Below are 19,444 nucleotides of genomic sequence, written 5' to 3' on the forward strand. Positions count from 1 at the left end.
CAGTGGAGACCCATGGCCTGTATGACTTTGATCTATCAGTTAATCATTTGTTTTCTTTCCTTTCCTTTGTTCTTGGGCGGTCATGAGTGCTTGAGGAATATCACACCATATCCCCCCTGATGGGAAGTGGGGGTGCTAGCTTGTGCTTGGCCTTCAGCTTTCCTTATGGTCCCTCATCTGTACCATAAAATAAGTACTATTATTAGCCTCCATCTGTAGATTATGAAACTGAATCTTAGAAAAAATTAAATCATTTGCTCCAGGGTACATAGTTAATAGGTGGTAAAGCTAGAATTTGAACCAGGGAAGTTTGACTTCTCATTACTAAAAGGGTAAATTTGGAGGAGGTGAAATTAACATTGTAGATAATTTCAAACTCAAAAATAATTAAGAATAATGAAGCTGCAAGAAAGAACTAGTCTAGAATCTCTAGAATAAAAATATGCAATGAACAAATCTGGGAGAAATAAGAACAAATAAAACTGTTTAATTTAAAATCATGCCAGAGATAAAGTTATTATTTGAATTTTCTGGAGTTTCCATAGTGCTTTTAAAAACATGAGTCTCAGTTCACTTTTTAGTCACTGAAAATAAACAAGGCTGGGTAGTCTGGGGCTTTCAGGCAGACACACAAATAGATAACAGGAAAGTCATAAAAATGAAGTATTAGTTTCAGTTAAATGAAATTAAGTAAACACGTCTCACATTTTTATTTCAAAACACATGTGCTTTCAGTTATATGCTTAATATATTACACACATAGAGAGCATGCATAAAAAAATGTGTCACGATAGTTGATACTAAGCCATGTGCCTGATGTCAGATTTTGCAAAGTATAAACACGCCCTTTTTCCTTTTTTTCAGCCCAATCCCAAGTGAAGTCCTCAACCTGAATTATTAGGAAAGTAAATCATGGATGTAGTGATAGTTGTTTGCCTACATGTACGGTTTAAACTAGGAGTACCTAAAATTCAGTGAAGCATAAAAATGCAGAGTTGTGTATGGATTTAGCACAAAATTTTCATCATTTATTTCTAACAAATGTTAGTTACTATACTTTGTTAGAATGGGCTTCATCTCAAAAATGAAGTTAAAGGTTGTGTTAATGACCATATCAGGACATAGATTTGGAAAGTGGATGCTGCTGGGGAAAGGAAGGCAGCTTTTTTTTTTTTTTTTTTTACGTCAGGGTCACCTGATTCATTTTGCAGTACCATGAAGGAATGAAAACAGACAGAGACTTCAAGTAACACAACAAAGATGAAAGGGAAGAAAACATAATGAGAATATAAAAGATACACTTATTGGAAATGGAAAGGTTTTGAAGAAGATGATGAAAGAGCAGGAAAATCCTAAAAATAATTATAGTATAAAGATTCTAGATTGCTTAAAGGTATTTAAAAGTTAGTAGGTGAATACATAGAATTTTTTTAAGATGAAAAGAGAAGAATAAGCTTATGGTAATAAATTGGATGTGAATTAGTTTCAAAAACTGCACCAAACAGAGTTGCACACGAAGACTTTATTCTAAACTATTACAATAGAACTGAAATCAACTGCAAAGAAACAAAAGGCAGGAATGTTTTTAAGTATTGGGTGAATTAGTGAGAAAGCAGTTGAGGACCACAGGGAAGAAACTGATGAATGGGATGTGTTTGTTGAGTACATTCAGTTACTCCTGAGTTTGCAAATATTATTCTCAGTAGGCCAAGTCTGTTTGCTAACTGCCACCCATTGAAGAAGTCTGAGACCTACTATCCTACAAAGACTGAGGTAACAGGGCATTACCTCCTTTGATGTTTCCATGTCTAAGAGATGGTTCCCAAATCCTAGAGAAAGATATTTCCTGGGCTGTGAGACTGAGAAGAGATTAGAATAAATTTACATAAATTTCAAAGGGGCAGAAAAAGAATTTAAAATTGCAAGGTTTTTTTTTTTTTTTTTTTTTTTTTAATAAATGTCTTAAGAAAGGGAAGGTCGGGGACCTAGAGACAGGAAGGAACCTGTCAGGCTCAGACAAGCTAAGGGTAATGTTAAGCCCATCTTGATCAGGGTCTAATAGACTAAAAGTTGAAAATCTATAAACACAAGTGGCCTTTTCAGAAGAGAAAAGCATGTCCTGAGATTTCTAATCCTTTTTTCCCCCCTCATCCAGCAAACATTTGCTGCAAACCTCTTTAGTTTTGATAGTAACTGAACCAAAGACTTCAGATATAAATATATTGAATAAGACAAAATCCCTGACCAGAAGGTTCTCATAGGCTAATTGGAGGTAAAGGTGAGTGAGTAAAAAATTATCAAACTTCTTTAAAATGATATGTTTACAGTGTTGTGCGAACAGAAAGTGTAGAGCACAACTCCCTCTGGGGAACTTGAGAAGGTTCACAGTCCTAAAAAGTGACTTAGCAAGAGGGTGGGGCAAGCAGACATGGAGAACAGTGTCCAACAAATAGCAGAGGAATGAGAGAGCAGCATTTCAGTTCCTAGAGAATCAAATGGCTTTCTCTGGATAGGATGTAGGGAGAATGTGAGGCAGTGACAGAAGATGAGGATTTCCTGTATCCCACTAAGGAATTTGACCCTCAGCTAATAGGTTGGCCTATGTTTGCATTTTAGAAACATATTTTGGGGGTCAGAATGGGTGATGGGCTGCAGGGGAAATGGGAGACAGCAGGAGGTTGGAGGAAAGTACATAATTGCCTAGAAGAAAACATGGGGTAAGGTGATGCTTAGTATATTGAATAAATCAGATTCACTACCTGGATGTGATAGGTGAGGGAAAGCAGGGTTTAAAAATTATTTGGAAACTTCCCATGAAAGATGAAGAGATAGGAAGCTTCTTTTCAACAAGAGGAACAAAGAAAGAGTTATAAGACTCCATTCACTGGTCTTTTACTTGAGTAAGCTGAGAGTGATTCCAGACTTATATATCCTACAGTTGTTATAAAGTTCAGATAAGATGGTTATATGAAAATGCTCTCTGAAAAGATCCAAGCAAATACAAGACTTCATTCTTTTCCCATCTCATTTCTTTTGTGAATTTATACTGGCTATCAATAAATAAGTAAATATACAAATAATGAATGCCACTATCAGAAGTCAACATGAATTTTTAAGACAATTTCTGAAGAATACAAAAGACATCAACAACTCAATAATAATTCTCAGAATTGCTATAGAGTTTGTGTAAGTCTGGCAAGGAAAATCTATCCCAAAAATATGGTACTAGAGGCTTTCTAAATAGTGTGCTTTTTAAAAACCTTGGCTCTGTGTCTGGTTTCTCTCTGCTTTAATGTCTCCTTTCTGTTTATGCCCCTCTCAGGTCCATTACATTGGTAAGTTTCAATTCGTCAATGCCTTCTGGAGGTACATTGCACATAGTACTACCATGACTGTTGAAAGTCAGCTATCACAATCTGAACATTTCTATGATTAAAACGAAATGAGAATAATGCAAGGAACATTAAGGAATAGTGCTGAACATGTATATGCCTTACATTAAAATATAATTAATTATATTTTTACTGTATTAATGTTGTGTTCTTTGCTCATCTCCTAAGCTATAAAAACCTTGAAACTATAAAAACCTTCATAAACCAAGATTTATCTTTTATATAACGTTTAAGCTCCAGTACAATGAATCTAATAAACTTTCAGTATATACTTTTACTAAGAAAAAGAAGTGTATCGTCTGATCATTCTTCTCATTTTGTTTTATTTTTATGGAAATTGTCATGAATTTTTAGTGTAATTACTTCAAACAGATGTTCAATTCTCTTATCCTGATAATGGGAACACAGTAGAATGAAAGGAGATATTTCAGAAGAGTTCATGAGTTTGGTGAATTTCATGAAATAGACCAAACAAGGGGAAAATTTGGAGGTTACTTTAAAGATGTCAAAATACATGTTTAAATTGATTAAATGATGAATTATTTTAAAAAATATTCTTAAAACTGTATTTGTGAAGAGATAGGAAGGCACCCACTTAAACACTGAAGTCTTGTTTTGAGTTCATAAAAATAGCTAAACCCAAGTGTATTCATTTTATTTCTCAACCTTTTATATAAGTTTAAATAAGTTTAAGCCAGATATGCTTACTTAAGCTTAGTTAAGGCTTCAAAATAAAGCAGAAGTTTTAATATGTAGACAATGGTTCATTCACTTCTTTCTGTGTTATATAATTCATATGAAATATACATTTTTGTAGGTTTAGTTAAGGTATATAGAGCTTCATAGGTGGAAAATACAAGTCTCATAAATATAAACCAATCCTTTAAAACTTTTATGTTGGTAAATGCATGGCAAAAACAATATATAGTATATTTAATATACAAAGGCAAGTGTGAGGATTCTAAAAGTTTATGACTTCATGTTTAGTGCCTAGCTAAGAAATCATCCCCAGAAAGACTACAGAAAGCAAACCAGGTTGCACTGGTCTTCACCTCCATGAAATGTAGAACCACATCATTCACTATTATGATCATTAGATCTGTCTGCCCAGATTTATTTGGATGCACACTCAGATAATCAAAATCTCGAAAGGTTCTATAATGGGGACATATGGTAGTCAAAAATGTGATAAGAGTAGGGTAGTAGATATGGAAAAATAGAATTTCCCAATTTTCCCAGTAAAAGTTTCCCAGTAAAATTTTCCCAGTAAAATTTTCATTCTTCTGTATGGAAAGAATTTACATGAACCTGATATTTGGATATGTACATAGATTCTCTGAAATAATGTCATGCAAAACAGTTCTTATCTAATTAAAATAGTGTTTATCCATCAAAAACAAGTTTTAATGTGAAGAGGAGGGATGAAGTTATTTTCTGCAGCACTAATAAATAGTGACTTTATTTTCCGGGTCGCTTTTCATATGAACAATAAAATAGAAGTTACACTCATAGAAAGTGACTGGAAAGACAAATTATGGAATTACCTGTGATAGCCATAAACCCAACTTTTCTTTCCTCCGTAATGTTTCCCTGATGACTTGTGCCTGGAGTGCTCCTGGAGATTGAGCTTAAAAGAGCACACTTCAGGGGTGCCTGGGTGGCTCAGTAGTTTAAGCATCCAACTTTGGCTCAGGTCACGATCTCGTGGTTTGTGGGTTCTAGTCCCACATCGGGCTCTGTGCTGACAGCTCAGAGCCTGGAGCCTGCTTCACATTCTGTGTCTCCCTCTCTCTCTGCCTCTCCTGCTTGTACTCTGACTTTCTCTCTCTCTCTCTCAAAAATAAACAAACATTAAAAGAGACAGAGCACACTTCCTAAGGGTTCCAGTTAGTGGTCAGTTAATTGAGTTGATTAAAGCACCTGTCAAAACCAAAGTCAAGGATCTAAATAATTTCATATTTTCACAGATCCATTGCCATTTTTTCAATGGCTATAAACCAAAATAGGTAACCTTGGACATGTCAACATGCATACTCTTTGTATTTGACACAGTATACCGCCACCCCTATGCTTCACTTTGCCCTGAGAAACAATTTAGAGTGCCCGTTTCTTGACATCTTTGTAGATAAAGACTCATCCATTAGTAACTCTCTTGGCATGTCAAGTTCTCCATACTACCATGCCACTTAAAAAAGTTGATTGGCACGGTGTCTGGGTGTCTTAGTCAGCTGAGCTCTTGTTTTAGGTTCAGGTCATGATCCTAGGGTCGTGGGATCAAGCCCCATGTTGGACTTTTCGCTGTGCATGGAACCTGCTTAGGATTCTCTCTCCACCCCCCTCTCTTTCTCTTTCTCTCTCTCTCTTTCTCTCTCTCTCTCTCTCTCTCTCTCTCTCTCTCCCTCTCCCTCTCCCTCTCCCCCCTTCCACACCCCCACCCCCTGCAGCTCACATGCACACATGCACTCTCTCTAAAAAAACTGTAGATTAGAAGTTGACTAGAAAACATTTAAGATCTCTGCTTCTTTAGTTAAACTTCTGTTCTTTGAAACAGTGAGCTTAAACTTTCTGATCTTCATTTTTTTCCCTTTAAAGTAAAAATTAGATGTTAATATCGGTATCAGAAGGTCATTGTAGGGATGACTGGGCAGCTCAGTCTGTTAGGCATCTGACTCTTATTTTCAGCTCAGGTCATGATCTCATAGTTTGTGGGGTTGGGCTCTCAGCTGACAGCGTGGGATTCTGTCTCCCTCTCTCTCTGCCTCTCCCTCTCTCAGTAAAATAAAATAAGCATAAAAAAAGAAGGTTGTTGTGAATGGTCGAAATCCAGTTACATAATAAATGAATCATGGGGGTGTAATGTACAACATGGTGACTATAGTTGATAATTCAGTAATGCATATGTGAAAGTTGCTAAGAAAGTAGATTTTAAAAGTCTTTATCTCTTGAGAAAATTGTAACTGTATGTAGAAACAGATGTTAATTAGACTTATTGTGGTGATTATTTCACAATATATACAAATATTGAAGCATTATGTTGTGCTCCTGAAACTAATACAATATTATATGTCAATTATACCTCAAAAAAAGCTCATTGTGACAATTAGCTGAGATGATGTATATAATATTCATAGTACGGTGCTTGACAAAAGATGGGCAATCAGTAAGTATTCACAGAATGAATGTTTTCCTCTAAGTATACCTTATATGAAGAGAAGTATAAAAGGAAGTTCCACAGAGAAACAATTGATGTTAGGTATGTAATCCAGATGAATTTGTAGCTGTCCCTTTCAAGAGGCAGTATGGTGCTATTCAAAACACAAGAGGAGTAAGGCAGAAAAATCCTAGAATAGTGCTTCTCAGATTTTATGTACATGCACATCACCTGGGGATCTTTAGAAAATGCAAATAATGATTCAGTGGATGGGGTCTGAGAGACTGCATCTCTAGCAAACGGCAGCTGGTGCATATGCTGCCTACCCACTGAATACACTTTAACCAAGTCCTAGAGCACTTGAATGTTTGGCAAGTTAAGAAATACTTTACTTAAATCCATGTTATTATAGTCCAGCATTCTGTTTCCTGATAACAACAGGTTAAAATTAATTCATTTGTTCATTTAAGGGAAGATTATTTTGTGCCTGTTTTGTACTAGGCACTGTTTTAGTTTCTGAGTATAAAATAACTCAGATAAAGATCCTGCCCTCATTGGGCTTTTAATCTAGTGGTAGGGTCAGAGAATAAACTTGTAAACAATTAATTAAAAGTTTCCCATGGTGATTAAAGCTGTAAGAAAAGTAAAATGAAGTCACTGTGAGTTTGTGTATGATCAATTAAGCCTCCTCTAGGAAGGAGACAATTGAACTAAAACCCGAATATTGAGAAGTAATCTCTGAGGAAGTCTGAAATTTTCATACAAAATGAAGAGACAATGCCAAGGCCCTGAGGCAGTGATGAGATTGATCTGTAGGAGACGAGAGGAAAAAGCCATAATGGCTAGAACATAATGTAATTATTTGGATGCAAGACAATGATAAGCGATTGGGAGCAATCAGGGTCAGGGGCTTACCTGGCAAAGCTGGGGAGAGTGAAGTAAGGGCTGAAATCTAAGGAAATCTTGGAGGTTGGATCCAAGGTGAGTCTTAATAGCTTTGCAGAGGATTAAAATGTACTCTAAAAGGGGGGTTGTCTAGGTGGCTCAGTCACTTGAGCATCCAGCTTTGGCTTAGGTGATGGTCTCAGGGTTTGTGAGTTGGAGTCCCGCATCAGGCTCTCAGATCCTCTGTCCCCTTCTCTCTCTGCCCCTCCCCTCTCCTATGTCAGCATGTGCACTCTCAAGCACTCTCCTCTCTCACTCTCAAAAATAAACAAACAAAAAAGAGACATACTCTAGAAGGATTGTGCCTGGCCAGAAATACACCTGGCTAAGCAAAACAAGGTGAATGAAAATGAGCTAACATAAGGTATCGGACACAGGTTGTAAAAAAAAAAAAAAAGAAAAGAAAAGAATAACTTGTAAAGTAAGAAGCATTCAAATTGTGCATCCCTTAAGTTTATGCTATGAGAAAGAGAAATATATCATTTATGCTAATGCAAATTAACCTTATAACACACATGTAGCACAGTTCAATTGTTGCAGAATGAGTTAAATTTTTCTGAGTAGAAATCATTAAGTAACTATTAGAGAAGAAATAAAACTGTAATTCCTGGCTGACTGTAGGCTGTAGCCCCAAACTTGCCTGACTTTTCACAGGATACTAGAAATGAAAGTAAAAGAGAGTAGATGGAACATTAAAAGTGGCAATGAAGAAAATAAGACATGCAAGTCCCCTCTTGCACTCAGAAAAAAGTCTACTAGGAAAAAGAGTCATCATTATTATGTAAATTGAAGAATATTAAATGGCTTGTACTATAATGATTTTTGTACTGAACCTTCAGTACCTATAAATCTACAGTCTATCTTCATAGTGTTTTACTGGGAGATAGGCCAAACCCTAAAGCCAATAAAAGCAGAATTAAAAGAGATCACACAGATCATAGTAACTAAAGAAAAATGAACGATATAATGATGAGTCCAATTGTCGTTTCAGTGAGTCTTACTAGTGAGCAAATCTAATAACTTAAAACCTTGCAAAGTAATGGCTGTTAACATTCCACTTGACTTCTGATTGTGTCTAATGATTTAAAGCCCTGCAAACTAGTAGCTATTAACATGTTAGGGCCTTTCCAATTGATGTTTGATTTTTTGTCTTGTTTTTCAAATATATGAATAAAAGGCTGTACATTAACACGATGCTCCTGACCTTCCATTAGTGAGAAACAGCTCTGAGTTGTTTTTCTAACAGCAAAGAAGAATAGCACAATCAGTCACTCTTTCTCCCCTGAAAGCATAATGGCCCAAGGCACACGTTCTGAGAGGCACACGTTCATCTAGAATTATGGTCATATTTTGTGGCAAAATAGTAGATGAAATTTTGGTTGTGTTTCGTTTCACTCTGTTCCGTTGATGTCATTAGCACCTGACATTAACCAACTAAGCCATAGAGTTCATTTCATCTTATATTTTGGTCATTTTTTGTAATTCTTTTGGTTATCTTTGGCATTTATTAACCTCAACAACATTTTTTTTTCTCATTGGCCTTTTGTATATCTCATTGTATTCATTCAACAAATACTAAATGAGTGCCAATCTGTAGAGCTCCCAGGGTAAGGGAGAGAGTGGAGTGAGATAAAGCTGGGAAGAGAAACCACAGCCAGGTCATTTGAGGTCTTATAAAGTATTAAATTGCTCATCTCTATCTTAAGAGCAACAAGAAACTTCTGAAGAGTTTTCAGCACAGGAGTGATAACCATCTTCTGCCGTTTGCTTACTCTGTCGTGTTTCTCCTTCCCACCAGGCCCACCTTAAGTAGTGGGCTTATAGTGTTATCCTATTATTCACATTTCCTGGCTATTTCCAACTAACAAAATATTTTTTTATGAAAGAAAAAGGTTGCCAATCATACAAAAATAAATTCCCTGTGAAACAGAGAGTTTGCAAATAGAGATACCTGAGTTGGTTCATGAGAACATATGGTACATGTTATGGATAGAGTTGTTATCTGTAAATGACGACTCATTTCTAGCAATGCCATAAAGAGGGGAACATAATTCATTGATGCTCCTTATTGCAAGGTTAATATTATAAATATAAAAATCACTTACCAGGTTGGTATCTGTAGTATAAAAACACTTTCAGCACTGTGCTTGATTGACACACCTAAGCTTCTGATAATAAAAGAAGATCCACTGAAGGATATATATTTACTCCTAGTGTTCTTTTAACATCTGGCTCTAGTACGCTTTGTTTTAGCTTTGTTTTTAACTAAGAACAAAATAACCTAATTTATCTTGGTGCCCATCTGGTTGCAATTGCTCATTTTACATATATTTAAAAAATGATAGATTGTTCGTGGTGATGTCTTCCCCAGGAGAAGAAGTTGACAGACAGCTGTGTAGAGATGCCATCTTCCCCATCCCTGTGGCCTGTTATGCCCCATGCCCAAAGGACTGTGTGCTCAGCATGTGGTCTGCGTGGTCCTCCTGCTCACACACCTGCTCGGGGAAAACCACAGAAGGGAAACAGATACGAGCACGATCTATTCTGGCCTATGCCGGTGATGAAGGTAAGGTTGGCCACCAGCTTCACGAGGGATTTGGATTCCTTCCAAAAGTTGGAGTGCCCCCCCCCCCACCCTTTTTTTTGTCTTCCCTGGTTGAGGTGATGCTCTACAAAAATCTGCCGGAGATCTACTTCCAGAATCCCAGAAATCAAGGAAATTTAATCTCTGTTAACATATTTAGCAACTTACTCCCATTCCCCAAAGTTAATCTTGAAAATAGATCCTTAATAAAAGAAGAAAGACTCTTAAAAGTAAACTCACATTGCCTTTCTACCCTCCTAGTAATTGCTTTCCAGTTTAAATGGTAAACCTGGGAAGAAGTCTGAAAGAGGCTCCCCAAATTCCAGATGTCAGGTTTGATTATTTTTCTCTATTTCAGTAGTCAGTTTTTGCTTTTGAAATCTCATTCTACCTTCTCATAAATAGGCATATATGTTCAATAGTAAAGGTGGGATTTTTATTATTTGGTTTTTATGTTTGTTTGTTTTTAGAGAAACACTAGCACAGCTATTGGTTGACTAAAAATTACATGTATTATCTGCCATTCAGGTTACTGAACATAGGTTCTAAGATCCAGAAGTCTCATATATGTAGACTGCGTTCATTTAAAAAACAATTTTTTAATGTTTATTTTATTTTTGAGAGAGAAAGAGAGAAAGCACAAGTGGGTGAGGGGCAGAGAGAGAGAGGGAGACAGGATGGAAGCAGGCAGCCTCCAGGCTCTGAACTGTCAGCACAGAGACTGACACGGGGCTCGAACTCACAAACCGTGAGATCATGACCTGAGGCAAAGTCAGACGCTTAACTGACTGAACAACCCAGGTCCCCCTGACTGTGTTCATTTTTAAAATATGCTGCTCCTTAATCACCTCATCCTACTGGGGAAATAAAACATGCTGTGTCATAAATTCATACGTGACTTGTATAAGCTTTATTGTAGAGAAATACAAGGCTCTTGGTAATTGTCTCTCAGGCTTACATCCAAATGCTAATTCGGCCTCTGTGTGACTGGGTGATATGTTATACTTAATGTTGCCATTCTTGAGAATATCATAGGAGTAAGGAAAACATAGAAGTCATCAAGTTCTATCACATTAAGGCATGTTCTGTCTCAAGAATATAGGCACATATTATTGAAACATTATCAAGCTGAATGAGTCTTCTCCTCTTTCCCATTTAGCACATGTAAATAATGATTTCTCTTTGTAGCATGCATGTGTTTCTCTGTGTGTATATCCCCAAATAATAGATTGGGGAGGAATTTTTATGCTGCCAGTTTTATTTTTGTATTCGTGAAACATTTTCGTGATGGAAACCTGACGGTGTTTTCCTTTGGCCAAACTTGCTGTCTGTGAATATAATAGCTATGCAAAAATATAACTATCTTGGTCTTAAGACATGAGAGAAAAATTTAGCATGTTTAACACAGTCAACCCGTAGCAAAATTTATAATTGTCTTTAAAGTGTCCAAAAACCTTTTCCAGTTACCTTAATATAAATTTAACTGTTTGCAACCCCCTAAAATAGTGTATCATGGAACCAAACAAAAAGATAGAACCTTTTAGAAAGTCATATTCCTTGTCTTGTCAAACAATAACTCTAACCTTGTATAGATTATATTCGGACTTCAAACTCTATCAGCTCAGATTATGTCTTGGACTTCATTAGAATTAGATCTGTGGTCACTGTGCTTCCTATAAATCTATTATACTCTGCAGACACTTGCTGTGTGACTAGTAATGAGTGACTTTTTGCCCCGTGAGTCACATGGCAGAGATTTTGCCATGCTTGCAGAACTCACCAGATCATTATTTCTATAGACATGATGCTTCACACTGAAAGGTCATGAAATGCTTTAAAGGCAGAAATTTATGATTGCTCTTTGGTATGTATCATCTTCTTAGTTTGAAAGGGTGAGACTTCGATAATTTTTAATTAAGTCTGGTAGCTGTGTCATAAGCAAGCTGTGCTGGAAAATTATAGATGTTTATAGAGTAAATCATAAAGGCATGAATTCAAAACATAATTTTACGTGGAAACCATAGAGGAAACTGTCAGTAGGGAATCTGCTGATGTTTGTCTCTGCTAATAACAGCTACAGAAACTTGTATAATTATATGAGGTATTTAATGAATCTGTCCTTCAAAAACTATTTAGTACCGATTATTTGCTAGATACTGAAACATATTTTCTCTTTCACAAAAAGTCTCATAATTTTGAGCTATTTTTGAAATTATTTAAGAACTTTGTTTGCACGAAGTTTTAAAATGTGTTTCCCTGCTAAGTAGGAAACCCTTTATAATTTTACACAAAAGTAGGTCTTTCTGTTATTCCCCAAGAATTAATGTTTTGTAAGTGTCATGAATTTTCTTCATTTTCTAAATCAGAAAATTACTATGATAACAATAAGGGAAAAGTCACATTATTAGAATTATATATTGCATGCTTAGACATATAGTTTTCTAGTGAAATAACTTCTATGCAAATCCATGTGCAAAGTATCTATCCAGATTTACACACAAATCTGTGTGCAAAGTATTTATCTGGATTTACAAAATAAATGCTGCTTCACAAAATAAAAGATACATTTTTATTTACCTCAGTCATAACTTCACTGTTAAACATTATATGCTGAAGACTACACAACCTCTTGTATTAATTAGAGCAGCCCAACTTGTGTTGCAGTAACAAACAGCTGAGAAGCTCAAAATCTTCAAAGAGAAATTATTTTTCCCTTATGGGAATTTTGCTGTGGTGCTGGGTAAGTTGCTAAGACAGTCTGCATTGGAGTGTTGAACCTCCATATGAAGACCTACGTCTTCGTCCCCATGCCAGTGGAAGAAGAGTTGAAGAGTCTCTCTGCTGCTTTCAGAACATCAGCATTAAATTCTTCCATCCAGAAGTGACATATCATTTCTACTGCTATTTGATTGGCAAAGCAAATCATATAATCACAGCTTGAAGTTGAACCTCATTTCAATCATGGCAGGGTGGGCCGGGAATATAATCCTGTGTGCTAGAAAAAGGAGTGCTAGCTCCTGGTCTTACCCTTGATTTACTTCGTCTTCTTATGGTGTGTGCATGTCTTGAGGAACACTTTGTAACCTATTATCGGCAATACACAAAAATTGTCATAAAATGATTCTTATCCAAATGTCATTTGGAAAGCAAATACAAATGGTAGCAACTAGAGGTAGGTAGTTAATATACTGAAGAAAATAAAAATATTTTTTTCAACTTAAAAAAATAAGTGTGTGTGTGTGTGTGTGTGTGTGTGTAGCTTCCTAAGCCTTGACTTCTGGTTAAATAAAATTGGAATTTCTCTTTTTAGATTTGTATGATACCTTGAGGTAAAAATCTTCCTTATATTGGATAAACTGTATATTTGGGTGGGTCCCAAAGCTTCTTTAAAATTATGCAAGGAAAAGGATGCAGAGATCATGCCACGATTTTTCTGGAGTTTTCCATTGCCTCTTTGGCTCACAAGGCCATCCAGGCCCTCAACATGCGCTGGTTTGCTGACCACAAGGTGGTAGCCAAAGTGTACAACCAGGGTTGTTTTGATAGCAGTGACCATTCGATGTGACCTTGACCCTTTTCCCTGGACTTGCACTAGCTCCTGGTTTCCTCTGAGTTTTATAGAGTCATTCGTTGGTGTCTCAGGCCTAGCCACCCAGTGAGGGGATAAAAGTGCTGATGCTCTTAGCCCTGAAAAAAAAATGATGTGGAAAGATCTAAAAGGAAGCAATGTTTTAACACTTCATCCTGGCATATTTTTAATATAACTAACAGTATGTTGAATTGGAATAATAAATTAAAAATTGATGTTAGATTTGTAGCCTTCCGAATTTTTTGAACCCATGTTGCAGATCTCTTAATAAACTTAGCTTAAAAGAAAACATGATTTTCAAAATGTTTTCCACTGAGTATGATAACAACTTAAGTCTCATTATATAGTTAATTATCCTTACACAGCAAGAAATGAGCTTTTTTTTTTTTGCAAAGTTCAAAATGACCTGATACGATAATTTCATCAGCCAAATTTTAGTGTGTATTTACACCTGCTTTAAACATACAGAGAATAGATGCAAATTAAAATAGAGTTGTGCCAATTTTTTTCACAAATAATTAGCAGTCTTCAAAAATTGTATTTTAAAGTATAAAACATTGGGTAGAGGAATGTTTATATTTTAACTTGGGGTTTTCACAGTTAAAAGCTTTTAATCCTAAGGGCCAGGGAGCGTTTTTATTCCTGAACAAATCTGAAGAACTCAGGATCCATTATCTAGGTATATCCACACATAATTCTGCCTTCTAGGTAAAAGTGCTGTCGCTTCCTCACCCTCCCATTCTAGACTTTGAAACAGGAGTGCTGTGTCGGTCTGTCCCTCCATAACCACCAAACAAGATTTATGCAGACTCCATGGTGGGAAGTCTTCTATCTCTTTTCTGCAAGGAAAAACAAAGGGGAAAAGGAGTAGAGATGGTGTGCTACAGCAGAATCTTCTGAGGTTCTCTCTGGCTAACATTCTTCCATTTCAGTTCCCCGAAATCATGCTACTGCCAATGTGCTTTTCACTTAGAGGTGGTCGGCTGTCAAAGGGTTTTGGGCTGCAATAAGCAGTAAAAACTACGAGCACTTTAAAGCTATAATTCATAGTACACTAATAGCCACTTAGCAGGAACCCGGTCCATTTCCTTATCCTGACTGCCAGTTCCTTCTCTGTGTGAACTTTGCACCCTAATGGACGGTATCAATATTGCAAATTCCCAAAATCATATCTGCCTGTATGCCTTGCCTTTTATTTTTTCTTCTGCCTCAATAAAATTTTCCCTTTTTTCTCTCCCTTCCCAGAACTCTGCTTGTCAAAATCCCACTCCTTCAAAACTCATCTCATTGCCTTCTACCTGAGGCATTTTTTAGTCACCCCAAAACTAATGGAATCTATACTTTTGAATCCCAATTATACTACCTCTTTTAACATTATTACTATATTCTGACTAAAATTATACCCATTTGTGTGTTTGCCTATGCCTACTACTTTCCCCCACTGCATTATAAGATCCTTGAGAGCAGCAAAAACTATTTATAACCCTGCTAGGTATCTCTTGAAGCGCTGGACATAAACATTGCCTACTATAACACTCAATACACTTGTATTAATGTTTCGAACACGGTTCCTTTATCTTTTCAGTCTTTTCAGCCATTTAAATTGTAAGAACTTCAGTGTCAGAGCCAGAAACCCAGGAACACCATAGCTCTGTTCAAATGTATGTTACACAGCTTTTAGGGACTTGATGTGGGGAGGAAAAGTTACTTTTTCATTTGTTAGAGACGTTTCGCATATAGTAGTTGGTGTTTTTATATGAGCATGGACATTTCTTTATACAGTAGAATTTCATCAGAGTAATATAGTCTGTCCACTTGCCAGAATGATAAAAAGCCTAAATAGTCACATTAGTATGAAGCATATATTTTTATGTATAAGAGGATTTTTTTAAGAATACCATTTATCACTAATTTTGTCATGGGTGACATTTTATAATTTCCCCAGTACTATGGAAATATTCCCACGTGTCTGGAATTAGATCTTCCCATAAATAATAAATAAATTCAATATTATATCTATCAATTTTTCTACCGTAAAATTATTCCCAAAACAACAGAACGGATGCTGCAATGACTGATTACCCCAAGCCATGCTTTCAAAATTCCCGCATCGTCATTCTAATTAAGAACACATTGGGACTTATCTGTGCGAGTATCCTGACACCAGTCCAAAGCTGCTGATGTGGCTTTAATGTGGACTGGGGCAAGAAAATAAATAGCCTTTATGTCTGTAAACTTAACAACCATCTTGCAGTTCCTCAACACGTTACACTGATGTTGTAGAAGTTTTTTTCTTATCATTTGTTCCAAAGCCAGCCAGTCAATTCCAATGTCAAAAACAACTGAGGAGTTTTAGAATCACAGTTTAAACAGTATACATACACTCACAGTAAAAATGAGGTAAGTAAAGAAACACTTTTTTTGTAGATCAATAATTTCACTATTAAATTTAAGGTATGGTTAAAATGGTTGCCTAAAATGTGCATATGAATGTTTATAATTAGCATGTGTTTGTCTGAGAGAGAAGATTGGATAAATCTAGAGCCTCAGGGAATGGGTAATAAGAGTGCTCATTTACTTCTCCCGGATCCAATTAGTATGTTTTAGAATCCATTCCTATTCAAATCCTAAACTTCTTTTCAGAGGCTGCCAGGGTCACTGAGCTGTGTGATGGAGGATAGGCTATGATCTGTGACAGATGTTTTCACCATCATGAAGCAGGGACATTAACGAAATGCTACTTCATTCTGATGTTGATCCCATGTTCACCACTGTATAAATGATTCTGAATTGCAGTTAAATTCTCATATAAACTGCCTACCGATTTATCTGCTGAATTAGAGGGATGCCCTTAATTATAAGTGAAGTGATAACTGAAGATCATCTCGGAGTGTGGTTTTGTTTATGACTTTTACCCACATCTCAAATTTTGGAGTTGTCTTCCCTGTTAGGATCACTAGCTATTGAATCACCTTTTCTTATTTAACAACCAGGTATTTTCTGCCCATAAAATAAAATTCAGAGGCTACATAAGTTCAAATTGATTAAACTGTCAATAAAGTAAGCAATAAATTGCTCCCCAACTCTGCTTTTAACGATACAAAGCTTTTTATTTTTATAATTGGCATTATAAATAGCATAGTGGTAAGACACTGAGCTCCATAAATTCTTAACTGTTACTGTTACATCATTTAAGTTGCATTAGTTCATTTGCCTTATAATTTTTAACTTGTCAGGCAGTTTGGGGTATAAAATAATGTCCCACATACAGAGTACTTATAACAAGGCTAGCACATAAAAAATGGTTCTAAAATGATAACTTCACACCATATTCTATTGATTAAAAGACGTATCCCTTTTACCTTTTATTATCTCTGTAATTATTACATCTTACAATGGATGCGTTTTAAAACCACTATAGCCAGACAGAAGTTATAACATAGTTGTCATTGCTAGTACATGTGAATTGTGTTGTTATTCCTGGTGACAATAGCAATTCCATGGTATGTCTGCTAAAAATAAAAACAGCAAAGAACCATTCTTCGTTGCTTGCTTAAATCTTTTGTTGACAACTTCTGGTGCAGTTAAGAATGCAACAGCATCAAAACTTAGAGATGGGAAGAAAGACCTGGAAACAACAGGGGGTACTCTTTTTAAAGAAATCCTACATCATCAACACTTTTGAAACAGGATGATGGTTCTGTTTAGGAGAACAAACTTTGATTCGTGTGAGTTAAAAAGTGACTCGAGATTTGGACTCTGAAAATGAGATTGAGGAATGTCTTCCCTTTTAATGTATGCAATCAAGTGATATATTTTTTTAAATGTAAATAAATCATACAAATGGATTTCAATAAGCATCAGTAAAAAATAGGATTGAAAAGAAAGCAATGTATCATAGTTTAACTTGTAGCCATTGCTCTTTCTTTGAGGAATATATCTCTCAGCCAGTGACATCTTAGATTTGAATAAATATGGTACTATCATTACTACATGGCTTTCCCAGTAATGCTGTAGAAGATCAGACAGCATCAACTGATAAAAAAAAAAGACACAAAAACACACACAAAAAAACCTGTTTCTAATTGCCCAAATGCCTAATGTATTAAAAGAAGCAATACTTCAAAACACATATTTAAGATTTTCAATTTGGAATATAACATTTGAGAACACATTGGGTTTTCACCATGCACAGAGTCTCAGTGCCCACATTTCCCTGGGCCAGCATTCTATAGGGTCCATTTGTACCTCATTTTCAGCTTCTCTGGAGAACAATGGCCTCTCTCTTTAAGGTGCTCCATAGTCCTCCCCCCTCCCAGGCAAATACCATGTATACTGTATAGCTTAAATTTTAACCTGGAGGATGCCAAATGACGTAAGATTAATATGTCATTTGCCTTCCTAGCAGCATGCTGGTCACATGCTATGTGCTAATAAATGGCGGGTATCATTGTTATCGTTAATTCCAAAAGAGAGAGAACAGTAAGTTTCCTGTTAGCACCATATCTAATCCTCTTTGTTCATTTTTATAGGTGGAGTTCACTGTCCAAATAGCAGTGCTCTGCAAGAGGTACGCAGTTGTAATGAGCATCCCTGTACTGTGTACCACTGGCAGACTGGCCCCTGGGGCCAGTGCATCGAGGACACTTCCGTATCGTCCTTCAACACAACTACAACTTGGAATGGGGAGGCCTCTTGCTCCGTGGGCATGCAGACAAGAAAAGTCATCTGTGTGCGGGTCAATGTGGGCCAAGTGGGACCAAAAAAGTAAGGGCTTCAGAATGACAGCAGTAAATACTGTGGTCAACCATGCAGGGGATTGGGTCAGGCTTCACTTGCTTCATGAAATGGAGCATTTTAATGCTTGTCACACCTGTCCTCAAGAGTAAGATTTGTTTTGAACGTCAGCCACTAACAAAGTTCTAACGGCTCCGGAATCTTGTGCCTGGGATCTATGAATTCCGTAGAAGTATTTCTCTGTGCTATCTACTTTCATTTTTCTAGTAGCGCTTTCTCCTTTTATGAAGCTAGTGAGGCAGTGAGGGAAGTGCTTGCTCTGGGCCTGGCTGATCGATAATGACCGTATATGAAGTCCTAACAGTGCAGATGATCCATGACCTCCCATGTACCCGTAGGCTGTGGAGTCTGCCGATCTAGTTTAATTGGGCTGTAGCATTCTATGATCTGCCTTTCATTTCCCCTGGAAAATACTATATCAAAAATACTGAGGCCAAACTTATTACATCTTTTAATGGTTAAATGAATAAGCCATTTACTTCTAAGAGAGAGCCTTGGGATAGGATGAGTGTTATGATAAGTAGAAAACCATCCGTTTCTCACTGTGGTTACAAGTAGTATAATAACCAGGCAAGCAATTTGCTAGAGAGAGAGGACAAAGAACTAGAGAGTTGACATAGTATACCTACCTTGTGCAAAATGTAAAATGAAGAAACGTGTCATGGCATAACTGAGCTAATCAATTTGAGAAAATTAATAAGTCAGTTCTAAAAACGTATCCCTTTAAGGGGAAAAAAACACTTTTATCTGTTGAGACTTAGCATAAATCTTTTAGAATTCATATCTTCTTAGCCATATGAAACACACAAAGTAAAACCAGTCAATTTTGCATTGGTATTAAAATGTCCATAATTTCCAAATACTTGTCCAGGTGCATAACTGTGATGTGTCACCTTCAGCATGCTACTTAACTGATTCTGGCCTTAGTTTTCAATGTTTATTGAAAGGATTTAATGCAAAAAATAGTCATGTGAGCACTCAATAAA

At 36.4% G+C, this 19,444-nt stretch overlaps 1 protein-coding gene across 3 annotated transcripts in view; it reads left to right on the plus strand.

The window, feature by feature from the left end:
- The window catches only part of THSD7A (thrombospondin type 1 domain containing 7A), a 434,325-nt gene that overhangs the window by 317,664 nt on the left and 97,217 nt on the right, over positions 1-19,444 (plus strand). For all 3 annotated transcript variants that reach the window (XM_053218410.1, XM_053218412.1, XM_053218411.1), the window contains 2 exons: positions 9,860-10,054; positions 18,194-18,428. In XM_053218410.1, the coding sequence (XP_053074385.1) occupies positions 9,860-10,054; positions 18,194-18,428 (430 nt within the window). The remainder of the gene's footprint in view (positions 1-9,859; positions 10,055-18,193; positions 18,429-19,444) is intronic.

This window comes from Acinonyx jubatus, chromosome A2 (assembly GCF_027475565.1).
Source record: "Acinonyx jubatus isolate Ajub_Pintada_27869175 chromosome A2, VMU_Ajub_asm_v1.0, whole genome shotgun sequence".
Lineage (NCBI taxonomy): Eukaryota > Metazoa > Chordata > Mammalia > Carnivora > Felidae > Acinonyx > Acinonyx jubatus.